This window comes from Natator depressus, chromosome 9, assembly GCF_965152275.1.
Source record: "Natator depressus isolate rNatDep1 chromosome 9, rNatDep2.hap1, whole genome shotgun sequence".
In the NCBI taxonomy this organism is placed as follows: domain Eukaryota; kingdom Metazoa; phylum Chordata; order Testudines; family Cheloniidae; genus Natator; species Natator depressus.
Window position 1 is genome coordinate 82,801,406 of NC_134242.1, and position 12,670 is coordinate 82,814,075.

General features: G+C 42.1%; 1 protein-coding gene across 4 annotated transcripts in view; it reads left to right on the forward strand.

Moving 5' to 3' along the window:
- Positions 1-12,437, forward strand: part of DCX (doublecortin) — a 110,321-nt gene extending 97,884 nt beyond the window's left edge. For all 4 annotated transcript variants that reach the window (XM_074962462.1, XM_074962463.1, XM_074962464.1 and 1 more), the window contains exon 7: positions 1,025-12,437. In XM_074962462.1, the coding sequence (XP_074818563.1) occupies positions 1,025-1,081 (57 nt within the window). In that variant the 3' untranslated portion in view covers positions 1,082-12,437. The remainder of the gene's footprint in view (positions 1-1,024) is intronic.
- The last annotated feature ends 233 nt before the right edge of the window (positions 12,438-12,670 follow it).

Consider the following 12,670-nt stretch of genomic DNA (forward strand, 5'->3'; position numbering starts at 1 on the left):
TTGTTTAATGGTTTATTTATGTTTGTTGCCTGGTTGGCTCTGGACCATTTTAGTGAATTTCCATCTAAAATCTACAATTCACTGTGATTACTGAGGGCAGAGCTGATCAACAACAGGCTTCTCCACAGAATTAACCATAGACATGAATGTAACCTTTTAGTTTACTAGAACTTCCATGTGTCATTGTTTTGTTTCCAGGAGCTATTCTAGCACTTGATAAAGAAAAACAGCTTTATCTTTCCCCTTTATCTGTTCTCTTAGGAAAGTCCCCCATCCCAACCATTGTTTTGAGGCTTGAGGTGTGTATAGAACCCCCCTGCCCCAAACAAATTCTTTGTGCTTTTATTGTGTTTTGATAATAGCCCCTCCCAGTGCATAACACAGCATTCAGTAAGGAACAAGCAGAGCTTTAGCCTTCTTTAGTGATAGTTTGCATACATGGATCCCTATGGGACCTTTTAAGAGGTGGGACCAGATCAAAGCCTAAAATAGGAACTTTGGAGTTCATATCCAGAGCCAGAGCCAACTGTGGTAGCCTGGGCTCATTTTTAAAGCCCTCTAATTATTAATGTATAATTATGATGGGCTTGAAATAAAGAACATGTGTTAGAGCATGTAATATCCCTCTCAGCTCTCTAGAGAAGTTGCATGGGGGCAGCTGTCAAATAAAGGTAAGACTCTTTATTCTGGACCTAAGTGCAAGCTGACCTGTATGGCAAAAGATTCTGATGATTCGTGCAAAATCTAGCACAGATTGACACTGAGTGAGAAGGGGCTAAAAGGTTCTTCTCAAATTACCACTGCCTTTTGTGACTGAGATCTTCCTGCTCCACCATGCATGTAAACTGCCATGGTTTCAGTCCTGAACTCCTTAGACAATAGGTTTGTCCATTTGAAGGAAGACTTCAGCTTTGTGCACAGGAAGTGGTACTCCACTGAATTGAATCATGGAGCTGTCTCCTTACTATAAGATTAAGTTGGAAACTGATTGTGGGAGTTAACACTTTCTTCTTTCTTCTTACAGGACTTGTACCTGCCTCTGTCCTTGGATGACTCTGATTCCCTTGGAGATTCCATGTAAAAGAACACAATGCTAATTGTCTGTAGTACAAGCTATGTTTAAGATACAGTACAGTACTTCTGCCAAAAGAAGCAGATAGGTGACTGGTACTTTCAAATCAAAGGACACAAAGTTATATGTCATTTTTTTTCTGTGATTTATCCTCCGTGCCACAAATTGACACCTATCAACTATTAGGGATAGAGTGATACCATCCTTCTGAGTAATTGTATAGGGATGCAAAATGGGCATTGCCAGCAATCTGACACCAATGATCTCATGCATTTCCCCTTCACTTCAATTTTTTCTTCTGCTCTAACTTCTTGAGTTTACTATTGACTGCAGAAAAGTTGACAGTTCCCACTAGAAGTACATAACTAAATCTTTCACTGATCAATTCTAAAGCTAAAAGAAAACAAATACTAATCTCCACCTTTTCAAAATGCTGATGAATGCTAGCAGCTCTTTGAAAGCAGATCTGCTTCTAATTTTGCATCCCTGGTTTTAGCACCTGCATGCTGTCTAGCACCAATTTCTGTTGCTGAAGGGTGGGCAGAGAGATGGCTTGTTGCTCTGGTAAAAGATGTTTAAGATGCCAGCAGAATGTGAAACAAAGGCGTTTGGACAAGATTCAGAAATGCTGCGTAAGACGCTAAGTAAAGTTTTTATAGCACAGTGATTACATTATAAATTTATGTATTGGGTCATTTTCTAATAAATAAGCAAGATATATATACATGTCAGCTGAGTGGTGAACCAGATTTGTCCTGTAGCCCAAAGATAATGCTGGCTGATATCAAGTTATTATACCTGCCATATGGTATCTCTCTATCTCTGCTTATAATTAATGCCTTGTAAACAGCCAACACTGAAAACACTGTGAGAATTTGTTTTCAGGTCTGACACCTTTAGGTCGCTTTTTGTAGCAAGAAACCAATACACTTTTTATAAAAAAAAAAAAAAAAATCTTGTATCTGTGTTTTGGGAGTAAGTATTCAAGCTCCTTCTTTTTTATAAAAGCTGGTAATTTTCTTTTGTTTAAAAAACACATTCAGAAAAATTTACAAAAAAAAGCCAATTGCAAAACAGTAATAACTGTGTTTAGAAATCATGTCATCACTGCCAAACAGAAGAGAAGTCAATTCAAAATAATGAATGTTTTGATAGTTTTTTTGTAATGTTTAAACTTGCATTTTTGGTTTATACAATTCAATATCCCTAACTATGGCCAGATGCTCTAATTATATTACAAATGGAACTTTGTGATATTCAAAGACAGTATTCTAAGAAACTCATATTGGGGGGGAAATAAACTGGTATGGAATTTAGAGAAACCTTTCACTTTTATTAATTACTAATGACTCCTGCAGGATGCAAAGTTCATGTATTTACAAAATGCTGGTGGTTTTTACTATGCTTAGGCTTTACTGGCATAGGTTAGTTCTTTCAGTGACTCTGACGACTACAAAACTTTACCTGGGTACAGTACATGCAAACAAACCTTTTGTTGTTGTTGTTTTCGCTTTTACTTTTACTTTGTTTCGGCAGATATGCAGATTATTTTATGTCCTTGCAATCCCTTGTCATTAGAATGAATTATGAAGTTGTGATATTGGATGCTACATGAATACTTGGCAATAGGATGACATCATTTTGTTCCTTCATTTGTGCCGGGATGCCATTCCATATTTTTTGTTTTTTCCATTGCTACCATTAACACTCTGTACCGGCTGCATCTTTTAGGTTCATATGATGATGTGTATAATGCAAGGTGTTTAGAGAAAAAAAAAAAAGCTGCATGTGAGATGATCCAAAACAAACATTGGAGTTACCCAGAGGTTTGAGTTATTTTGCACCAAATTTGCACCTACAGTCTTGAGCCCACAATTATTTGCACCCACAATTTTTCGTGAGAAATCATTTGTTCCCACGAAAAACTTAATTTTAATGTGTAAGCCTCTGACCACTTTGGGGTTAAGTGCCCATTTGACCTCTTGTATTAAGGTATTTGACTTCAATTCAGATGGATGAAGGTTCATGTTCCTTCCTGGTTAAAGCGCCTTGTTGGGGAAGGACAGTTTTGTGAACGAAGCACAGGAGTGTTGTCAGACGATCTTAGTTCAGCTCTTGGCTCTGCCAGATTTGGTGTATGAACTGGAGCAGGTCTCTTAGTTTCTTGGTGCCTCAATATATTTATCTGTAAAATGAAGATAATAACTGCTCTATTTGACAGCGGCTTGTGAGGCCAAATGTCCATTAATGTTTGTAAAGTGCTTTCAGACCCACTGACGGAAGGTGCAACATAACTGCGAGGTTTTACTATTTGTGGACACAAACCTAGTTATTTTAGGGGCTGATGGTTGGGTGTATGATCATGTGGATGCTATTTTAGAGACCATTCTTGAAAATATGGCTCTTTAAGTATAAGGGCATAATAGAACAAATTATTTATGCCAACAATACTACTGACTACAGCCTGTGTTATACTGAGAAGTCAAATTTACCTTTGGCACAATAGAAACTGACTTCCTCTTATCTTCTCTGTTGGAAATCTTGAAGATCCCCACCACCAGTTTTTTCCCAGGGCCTTTGTAAAGGCTCTGCACTGAATGGTAGCTATCATCCTACCTGTTAAAGATGACTGAGCAGTTCTCCAGCGACGATGATGCTTCTTAATGAGACAGAGGAGTGGTCACTTGAGGGACACAAGATGCTCCCACCCCATCCATGGTCTGAGTGTCTTGCCACTCATCTCCCAATCCTTGTCAGTTTAGGAGGCAAGAGATTAGCACCAAAAAATAAATCTGGGACTTCCTTATAGCAGTTCAGAAGATTTATCAATAGCTCCGTGGGGAATCCAAGTCTCATATCCATAAGCAGATATGAGTCATATTACTGGCAGGAGTACAGTACAGTGCTTAAAAATGCATCGGAAAACTCAGTTTCTTTTCTCCAGGATCTGTCAAAATCAGTTTGCATGAGACAAAGCAGGAACCCAAAAACTGAATGGAACTTTGGGCAACCCACTATATGGGTAGCTTAAGCAGAAGTAGATAGTTTTCCATCTGCCACGAACAGTGCTTAGATAATAATTTTTTTAAAAACCAACAAAAAAAACCCTTGCTAGTCTGCCAGTGGAACTTGCTAAAGAACTGTTACAGGCATTCTTCGTGAATTGCACTTAAAGTGACATGTCTAAGAACTTGATCCTGCAAATATTCACTCATGGGAGGAGTTCTGCATGCTCAAGGACTACTCACATGAGGAAGGGTTCTGCAGGACTGAGCCTGATGATCATTTTTGAGCACACACTGCCTCAGAAAGGGAATTTACAGAGGCCTAATAGAAGAAAGCATTTTCTTCAGAGGGAAAATAATAGCCATTCAGCTGAGCAAAAGCCACATGTAAAACAGGGTAAGAGATCAGACTCCCAGGTTTAAAATGCATTTTTCCAGGTAGAGATCAGTGAGCATTTCAGAGGTAACACATAGGTAGACTGTATGAATGCTGATATTGCATGAGAACTTGTACAGAAATGCATGTGGAATAGCATCCATACGGTGCTAGGCGTCTTCCAGGATCCCTGGAATATAAAAAGAAAAGAACCAGAGACAGCATACTATAGTAATTTCAGTATATGGATGGCCCTGATTCAGGAAAGCATGTATGCATGTGCTTATTTATAAGCATGTGCTTAAATCCCATTTACTTCAGTGGGACTTAAGCACATGCTTAAGTGCTGTTCTGAATTGCGATGAATTACTTGTAGCATACTACTGCAGCAATTCCAGTCAAATTGAGTTACTTGGATCAGACCATAGTAATGCCATGATAAACTTCCGAGTTCACTGCTAATTTTGTTCTTCTTTTACAAACACACAAAACTCCTCCTCCTCCTTGCCATATTCTATTATAAAAGCGCTGTCTGATTTCCCATCTGAGGCTGTTTTAAGTGTTATCTGAGACTGAGTCACTATGACCTCATTGTTTAAAAACTATACATGAAGGAATGGTACGCATTGTGTATTACATAGCTCTATCTGTAATTTACACTGTGCCTGGTCTATTGCAGTGTCTATATATATTAAGCAGTATGTATGCATATTTAAAAGCATATCCACATTAAGGAGGAATTAGAGCAATGTCAGTGGCAGTTTTGTTTGTAGAAGATCAGGCCCACAGAGTATTGCATCAAATTATAGATCCTTCTGAAACTTTTTGTTAATATCGGAATCCTAAAGTGTATGGACCAGCCCCTCTGCTCGTGTGAATTGTGGAGCTACACCGGCTCTACCACCAGAGCAGCTAATCTAATCTCCAATTTACGTACATGAAGCCCCTAAGGTAGACTTTAAAGATTTCAGTGATTTGGTTTTAATTTGGCACATTGTTTGTGATGGGATGTCAGACTTCCTTCTGTCCTAAAAGTGTCTGCGTTCCTAACATCTGTAAATTAAGCATGGCCTTTTCCAGAGCTAGGAGCTCTAACTGTGTTACCCTCGGTGAGATCAGAAAAATTAGTTTTGCTCAGCTGCCACATCACTCTTTCACTGTGATCTGTCTGTCTCTCACAAACACACACCGGCTGTGGTTTACCCTTGTTTCAGTCTTACAATTTTTGAATGGGAAAAAGGGAGAGGGAAACATAAAGATATTGGTGCACAACCAAGCAATGTTACAAATAAGTTATTTTTAATATGGAAAAAGTGGTGTAAAAAGTATGTTCTCCTTTAATATTATAAAATATAGGACCTTTTACATGATGCTTTGGCTGCTCCTTGTTGTCTTTGACCTTAGAAATGACATCCTGCTACATCACATGGTAGCTCCTGACATTGCTCTTTTTGGGCCTTACAATATCCTTGCTTACGTGCAACTCCATTGACAGACATCAGTGGAAGTCAGGTTCTCTATTCAAGGGTACAATGTGACCCTTAAAGTTCAATCTTTCTTCTGTTAATGTCAATAAGAGTTTTGACATTTACTTCAATGGGAGCATGATAGGGTCCTTATATCTATCCTTTACCCACTGAAGTCAATGGAAGTGATGCCATTAACTTGAATAGGAGCAGGATCCACCCTTACAGAAAATAAATAAGGAAATAAAAAATTGGTAAGTGAAATACATGGAAATATAGTATAGCCACAGAGTAATCTGAAACTGCACATGGTATAGTCTCCCCATGTATTAACTATCAAATGTAGGTAAGAGGGAACAAACTAGTTTGTTTCTTTTAATGGTGATTTTACACGTTTTGAAAGTGATGAATATTAAAGTTATTTTTCTGGTTGCGGATCCAATATTAAAGCGGACTGGAAGCTGCTTTTCAGGCTCCATGATGTCATCTGTATTTGGGAGCTAGATGGCTTAAAGTGTTTGCAAATGAGACACAGAACTTTTCACCACTAGGTATACGTTAAGATTTAAGACAATACAAGGAGCCAGGTGCGTTTGCAGTGGGGCACATGGTTTATTAGTGGTAACCTAGAAATGATACAGCTAGCACTAAGTCTGTGTGTAGTGAGACCAACTTGATTAACTCATTAAGTGCCTTCCAGCACATCTCTTTGTATTTCAGAAACACTTGCTAATATGGAAAAGCCCAGTAAGGTGTAAGTGTGAACTGGCAGCCAAGGTATGCTACCTGAATCTGGAGTCTGCTGAGATGATTATTCTGCTTCGTATTTATTCAGCTGGGTCTGGGGTAGCACACTGTGAAAATGATGGTATAGTTTATCACAGATTCATTCTGCCTGATGGCACTGATGCACTCTCACAGCATGTCCATGGATTTGGGGAGGCCTTCTCAGTGGTGGCTCAGGAATGAGATGAAGCTGAATCCTGTTTCTCTGAAGGCAGCCTGCTGGGCGTGTATTAGGTAGGATTGGAGGGTTCTTGCTGCTCCAGTCATGGATCCTGTTGTTGGGTCTTCTTGCTCCCCACCGCCTCCCACTCCCACTTTTCTTCTGGCCTTGGCTCTGGTATATCTTGTAGCATGTGTGTTCACTTGTAAAGCTGGGTGTGGGATTCCTATAACTCTGCCTTTTTCTCTGAACACTTTAAGATCTGGCCATTCAGAATTTGATTGATGGCTCTGGTAAAGAAATCTTCATCTTCTGATCCATCAGGAGTTGTGCTGGCAAAACACCATATGCTAATGGTGTAGCTGTATGTGCTACGAGACCCTAATGTGGTTCTTGAGCCTTTTTTCCTTAGAGCTTTTATTGTAACAACTGCTCTTTCAGAGTCCCCATTTGGGGCAGGAAATGAGGACCATTCGTTGTTTGGTTAAGGTCACAAGGCCTGGTTCTTATTTAAAGTAAGACCACTTTACACTGTTCTGGTAGTGAGGAAGAGCCTCAGAGTGAGAGTAGATTATGCTTGTACCCATTGTGAAGCCCTTTTGCACTGCCAGCATGGTGTAAGGTGACCTTAAGGTAAATGAGACTTAAGCCCATATTCTTAGCCTAGTGGATAGAGCACTGGACTGGGATTCAGCAGACCTGGGTTCTATTCCTAGCTTTTCCATGGGCCTGCTGGGTGACCTTAGGCAAGTCACTTCTCCTCTTGAGCCTCAGTTTCTGCATGATGAAAAGGGCTGTTGAAGAACTAGGGATTATTTTTATTTATTATGTAATGAAGTCCACAAACTGCACTAGAGTGAACCCACAGTCCATGATCCTTGGCAAAAGTTTCAAGAACTCATTATCACGTGAACATGTTTTTTAATCTGTTAACCCCGTGTGTGGATGAGTTTGCTGGCAGATTAGCCTCTTTCACATATTGTGAATGGGAAGCTACCGCTACTCCACTGGTGGTGTTTTTTAAGTTACATAGGTCGGTGTTTATCGGCTGCCTTTGTCTTTCTCTCAGCTCTCTGCTCTAATGGACACTGTGCTTCTTTTGCACAAATTACTCAGCTTTCCACCAAGTCCATTTTGACTGTCCTGAACACCGGACTGTTTGATGTGCTCTTGCGCGGCACTTTATTACGTCTTTTTGATCTTAACGGATCTTTCCAGGCCTTTCCTCTCTTTGATCTTCTGGTCTGATGAGCCTCTGTCCTTTTAACAGCAGACCATCAACTATATTGATGCTTCATTTGTACTGCCAGTTTTGTAGGAGCTGTTCAGGGATTGCTCCTTTCCTTAGCCCACCTGTCTCTGCCTATCTGCTTAAGTATTGGCAAGTCCTAGGACCTTTGTTGTGCTTGCTCAGTTTGGACTGGGTAGCTGGGAAGCTTTGACTCATCTGGTCTATATACAGCTTGAGTTCTGTGAAACATTCTTCTTTCATCACTGGGCTATGTGAGGAAACTTTGGAGAGAGCATCTGCCCACACAAGGTTTATCCTGGGAATGTGCAGTACTGTGTAGCTGAAGAGAAGTCAGTGCAGGTGGAATCTCAGTATTTAGGAGGGTGGCTCATGCTGGGTCTTCAACCAGAGCAAGGAGCTCAAGACAGGAGATTGTCATAAGCAAGGGAGACTGAATAACAGACAAAGAAAGATAAAGGAATAATGACATTAGACCAGGGGTGGCCAACCTGTGGCTCCGGAGCCACATGCGGCTCTTCAGAAGTTAATATGCGGCTCCTTGTATAGGCACCGACTCCGGGGCTGGAGCTACAGGTGCCAACTTTCCAGCATGCCAGGGGGTGCTCACTGCTCAACCCCTGGCTCTGCCACAGACCCTGCCCCCCTCCACCCTTTCTCGCTCCCTCCCCTGAGTCTGCCGTGCCCTCACTCCTTGCCCCTCCCCCCCAGAGCCTCCTGCACACCACAAAACAGCTGATCGGGAGGTGCAGGGAGGGAGGAGGAGGCGCTGATTGGCGGGGCTGCTGGTGGGTGGGAGGTGCTGGGAGCAGGGGTTGGGGAAAGCTGATGGGGGCTGCTGACGTGTTACTGTAGCTCTTTGGCAATGTACATTGGTAAATTCTGGCTCCTTCTCAGGCTCAGGTTGGCCATCCCTGCACTAGACTGTGCTTTCCCGCTCATGAATGGTGACTTGTGTGGAACCAATTCTGGCAAGGGAGAATGGGGTGGAAATTGTCCACATCACTTCTGGCTCTATCGAAACTCTTGGAGAGTCCAGAACATCATTTCATGGTGTCACGTAGGGGAATGGCCCAAACCCACAGCCAGGTCCCAAACTGCTGCTTCTGGGCTGTGTGGGGCTGCTGCTTCTGGCCAGAAGATAATCACATGCTAACCAATGTTTGCAATGTGCATGTGTGACTGTTTGGGGCCCATTTGTGCTACTAACCAAAATTTGGGCCCTGCATTTGTAAACAAGGAGCAAGCTTCATCTCTGTAACTCTGGTGATTTCAAGGGCCTTACGCCAAGCAGACAGTGGGCTGGTTGTTGAAGTGTTACTGGTTTGGGAGCTGTTTATTGCTAAATCTCTTCCTGGGAAAGGCTTGTCTTTCATCTTTTCTCTTAACATCTTTAGCAGGGCTTACCCATTCCTGCTCCCACTCCCTTGCACAGTGAACAGGAACTCAAAATTCTGCAGCCAGTTTTAAAACTACCCCAGGTTTGACAGTTTGCAGTGGAACAGTTGCGGCAGGAGGATTCCTAAAGGGAATTAACACTTTGTAGCAATTAGAATCTGACAACTGAAAAAGAAAATTGGCAGCATTAGAGAAAGATGCAGTGATGGTCAATGTCCTGGGAAACAAAGAAAGGAGACTCATTTCCGAGGGGGCCAGCAGGGAGTATTTGTTAGGAAGTGTTTACTGAGCGGTGGGATATGAGTGGGAACTTCATCATAATACCAAATCAAATGGAAAGGAATGCATGAGACAGAGTGGTGGAAATGTCAGTCTTTGACACATGCAGAAATATAAATAAAGAAGGTGGAGAAACCAAGAATAATAAACAGAAGGGAAAGCCTTGGGTAGCTGAGGATGTACAGCTTGGCTCTGGGCTGAAAGCCAGCAGGGGGTCCATGGCTGTGAGTTGTTAGAGTGCTTCACCAATGCCTAAACTGGATTGCAGCCTATCCGTGGTGACAATTAGTGTCCTGCTCCCCATCACAGAAATAAGGTCATACTTGGCCGTGGGCAGAAGAACTTGATTTGAAATTCCTTTCCTCCCCCGTCCCTCTTTTCCGCTGGTACATGAAAGTCTGCAACATCCTTGAAAGAGGGGGGAAACTGCAACCCTTTGTCGAGTGACAGCCAAGCCTGTGGTTTTGTTTTATTTTTATTTTTATCCCTCTGCATTGGACTAGAAATAGAAATGCAGCAGCACTGCCTGGCTCCCGAAAGGACAGGCTGAGTGCTTTGTAGAAGGAAATCGCAAGAGATGCAAAAAAGGGTAATGAGGGCATGTCAGATCCTTCCCCATGGAACCCAGCAAACTATGGCAAAATAGAGGCAGGGCAGGCCGCTCTAGTCAGGAAAGAGCCACCGCATCCTCCTGAGGGAAGAGAATCTAGTTTTATTATCTTGTAAAGCTGTGCAGAACAGAACCGCTGAGGTCTTTGACCTGCTGCTGGTCTTGTTCACTGAGTCACAGGCCAAACATGCAAACAGTTCAGCTCACCTGCACTGACCCCTTTCACCAGGAAATGTGAATTAATATAGAGTCAGATTCTGCAGTGCTTATTCACACTGAGCAGTGCCTTACTCCATAAAGAGTCTCACTAATTTCAATAGGGCCGCTAGAGGAGCAAGGCAGTCCTCCGTGAGCTTGGGATGGTATAATCTTGCCCATGGCTTCCTGCGTTCAATCTGTCCCCGGAACTTCAGTATTGATGCTAATTTTTCTGCAGTGATTTATTTGGGGGGGGGGGGTTGTCTTATGTGGTAGCAAATTGTTTTATCAGTTACAATTTCATTATTTTAGGGCCAGTTTCTCTTTCCCTTTCTCTTGCGTAGAGGCACTTTACTCCATTAGTAATCCCATTGCCTCCAACGGCACCACTTGTGGAGTCAGGTGCTAGTCTAGCTGTCCCAAGGCATCCCAATCGGGCCCACATAAAGTGGGAGTTCCCTTTTGTGAAGCTTCTGGTGGGACTGCTGTCTCGTTGTTGAGTATCAAGCTGTTGCCTCTTTGTTGTGTTGGGAAGAAAGGGGCAGAGCCTTTCAGTCACACAGGTGTCCATATTGGCCAGGCCTGTTTGTAGTTTCTTGGCTTAAAAAAGAAGAAGAAATGTAAACAAAAGTGAGTTTCAAAATGTGTTGTGTACCAGATATTCTCTGGCATACTGATATCACTTTTAAATGTCTATCTTCCTCAGCATTCATCACTGCCGTATCAAAACACCTGGAGTTACCGCTACTGCACCTAATACATTCAGGAGAAAGCACGGCTAGAAGGAACGATATGCACATAGGACCAAATTTGCGGCTGGTGTAACTCAGTTAACTTCAATAGAGTTACAACGTTAGTGAATTTAACCCTCACATCCAGGTCCAGTTACTTACTCAGGTAAAACTCCCCTGGATTTCAGTAGGAGGGTGGTTGGTTTTTTTAAACAAAGATTGCAGGATTTTGTGTAGGAGATTCTACAGTAAGGACACAATATAACACTTGACTGTATGAAACCCAATAGAGTAGGTTCTCTGCTGGCACAAAGGGATAAAAACTCCATTAAAGTAAATGGAGCTGAGTCCATTTATGCCAGCAGAGATGTTGGTCTTATGATTCAAAGACTAGTTGCTGTAAACAATCCCTGTTGTGAATTGCGGGGTCAATTTCCAGGATTATTGTAGCAGAATTCATGTTGGAAATTCCAGATAGACAATAGTCTCTCTCCCTGTATGGATCTGTAATACCTGTATCTTAAATGTTCTGTGTTGGTTTTATTGTGGCTAGTGATGAGGCAGCTGAAATGGTTCCATTCGATTAAGCATCCATCTGAACGTGCGGCTAGGAATCTCAGAAAATCAGGCCCCCTCATGAGTTTTCGGGTTCTAAGGAAAGCTGAATCTGGTCCACCATTGACAGGAGTTCAGGGCCCACAGGGTTTGCAGGATGGGAAATCGCCTCTCTCTCAGAGTTTCTATTCCCAGTCCTAGCTGCAGCCAAGAAGAATGGAGGTTTATGGGTTTGTTGGTTTGTTTTTTAAAAAAAGAAAATGTGCTTTCTTTTTACCAGATGTTTTTGAACATAAGAAAGAGAGTTCAGGTTTGTTTCATTTTAAGTTGTAGGGTAAACTCGAGGCTGGTTCTGATTTTATCCAAATTGGTTGGTCCATCTCTATTTGCAGCCAATCATTCCTTTAGCTGTATGCAGTCAAAGGTTACTGTCTTCCTTCAAAGAGTTGTTTAAACATTTCAGATATCCCAGAGCTGGATCCCCGACCAGGTAGCAGGACTCAGTCTGGGTAGTGCTCAGTCTGCAAGAAGGCTGTGTCCCTTTGAGATTTGCCATGATGATGATAAGAGCAGGGTGGTTCATTTGGCACATGAAGTCGTAACTGGATACGCTGGCAGCAATAGGTAGAGAGGGACCTGAAGCTGGTCCTGAAAATCCTTATGTTTCAGGGACGTCCATATCCAGAGCCAAACTAAAGAGATGACTCCTATCTCTATCATAGGCCAAACTGAAATCTTCCATCCGGGTACCTCTGAACATTGAGGAAGTCCAGATTCAGATCAAA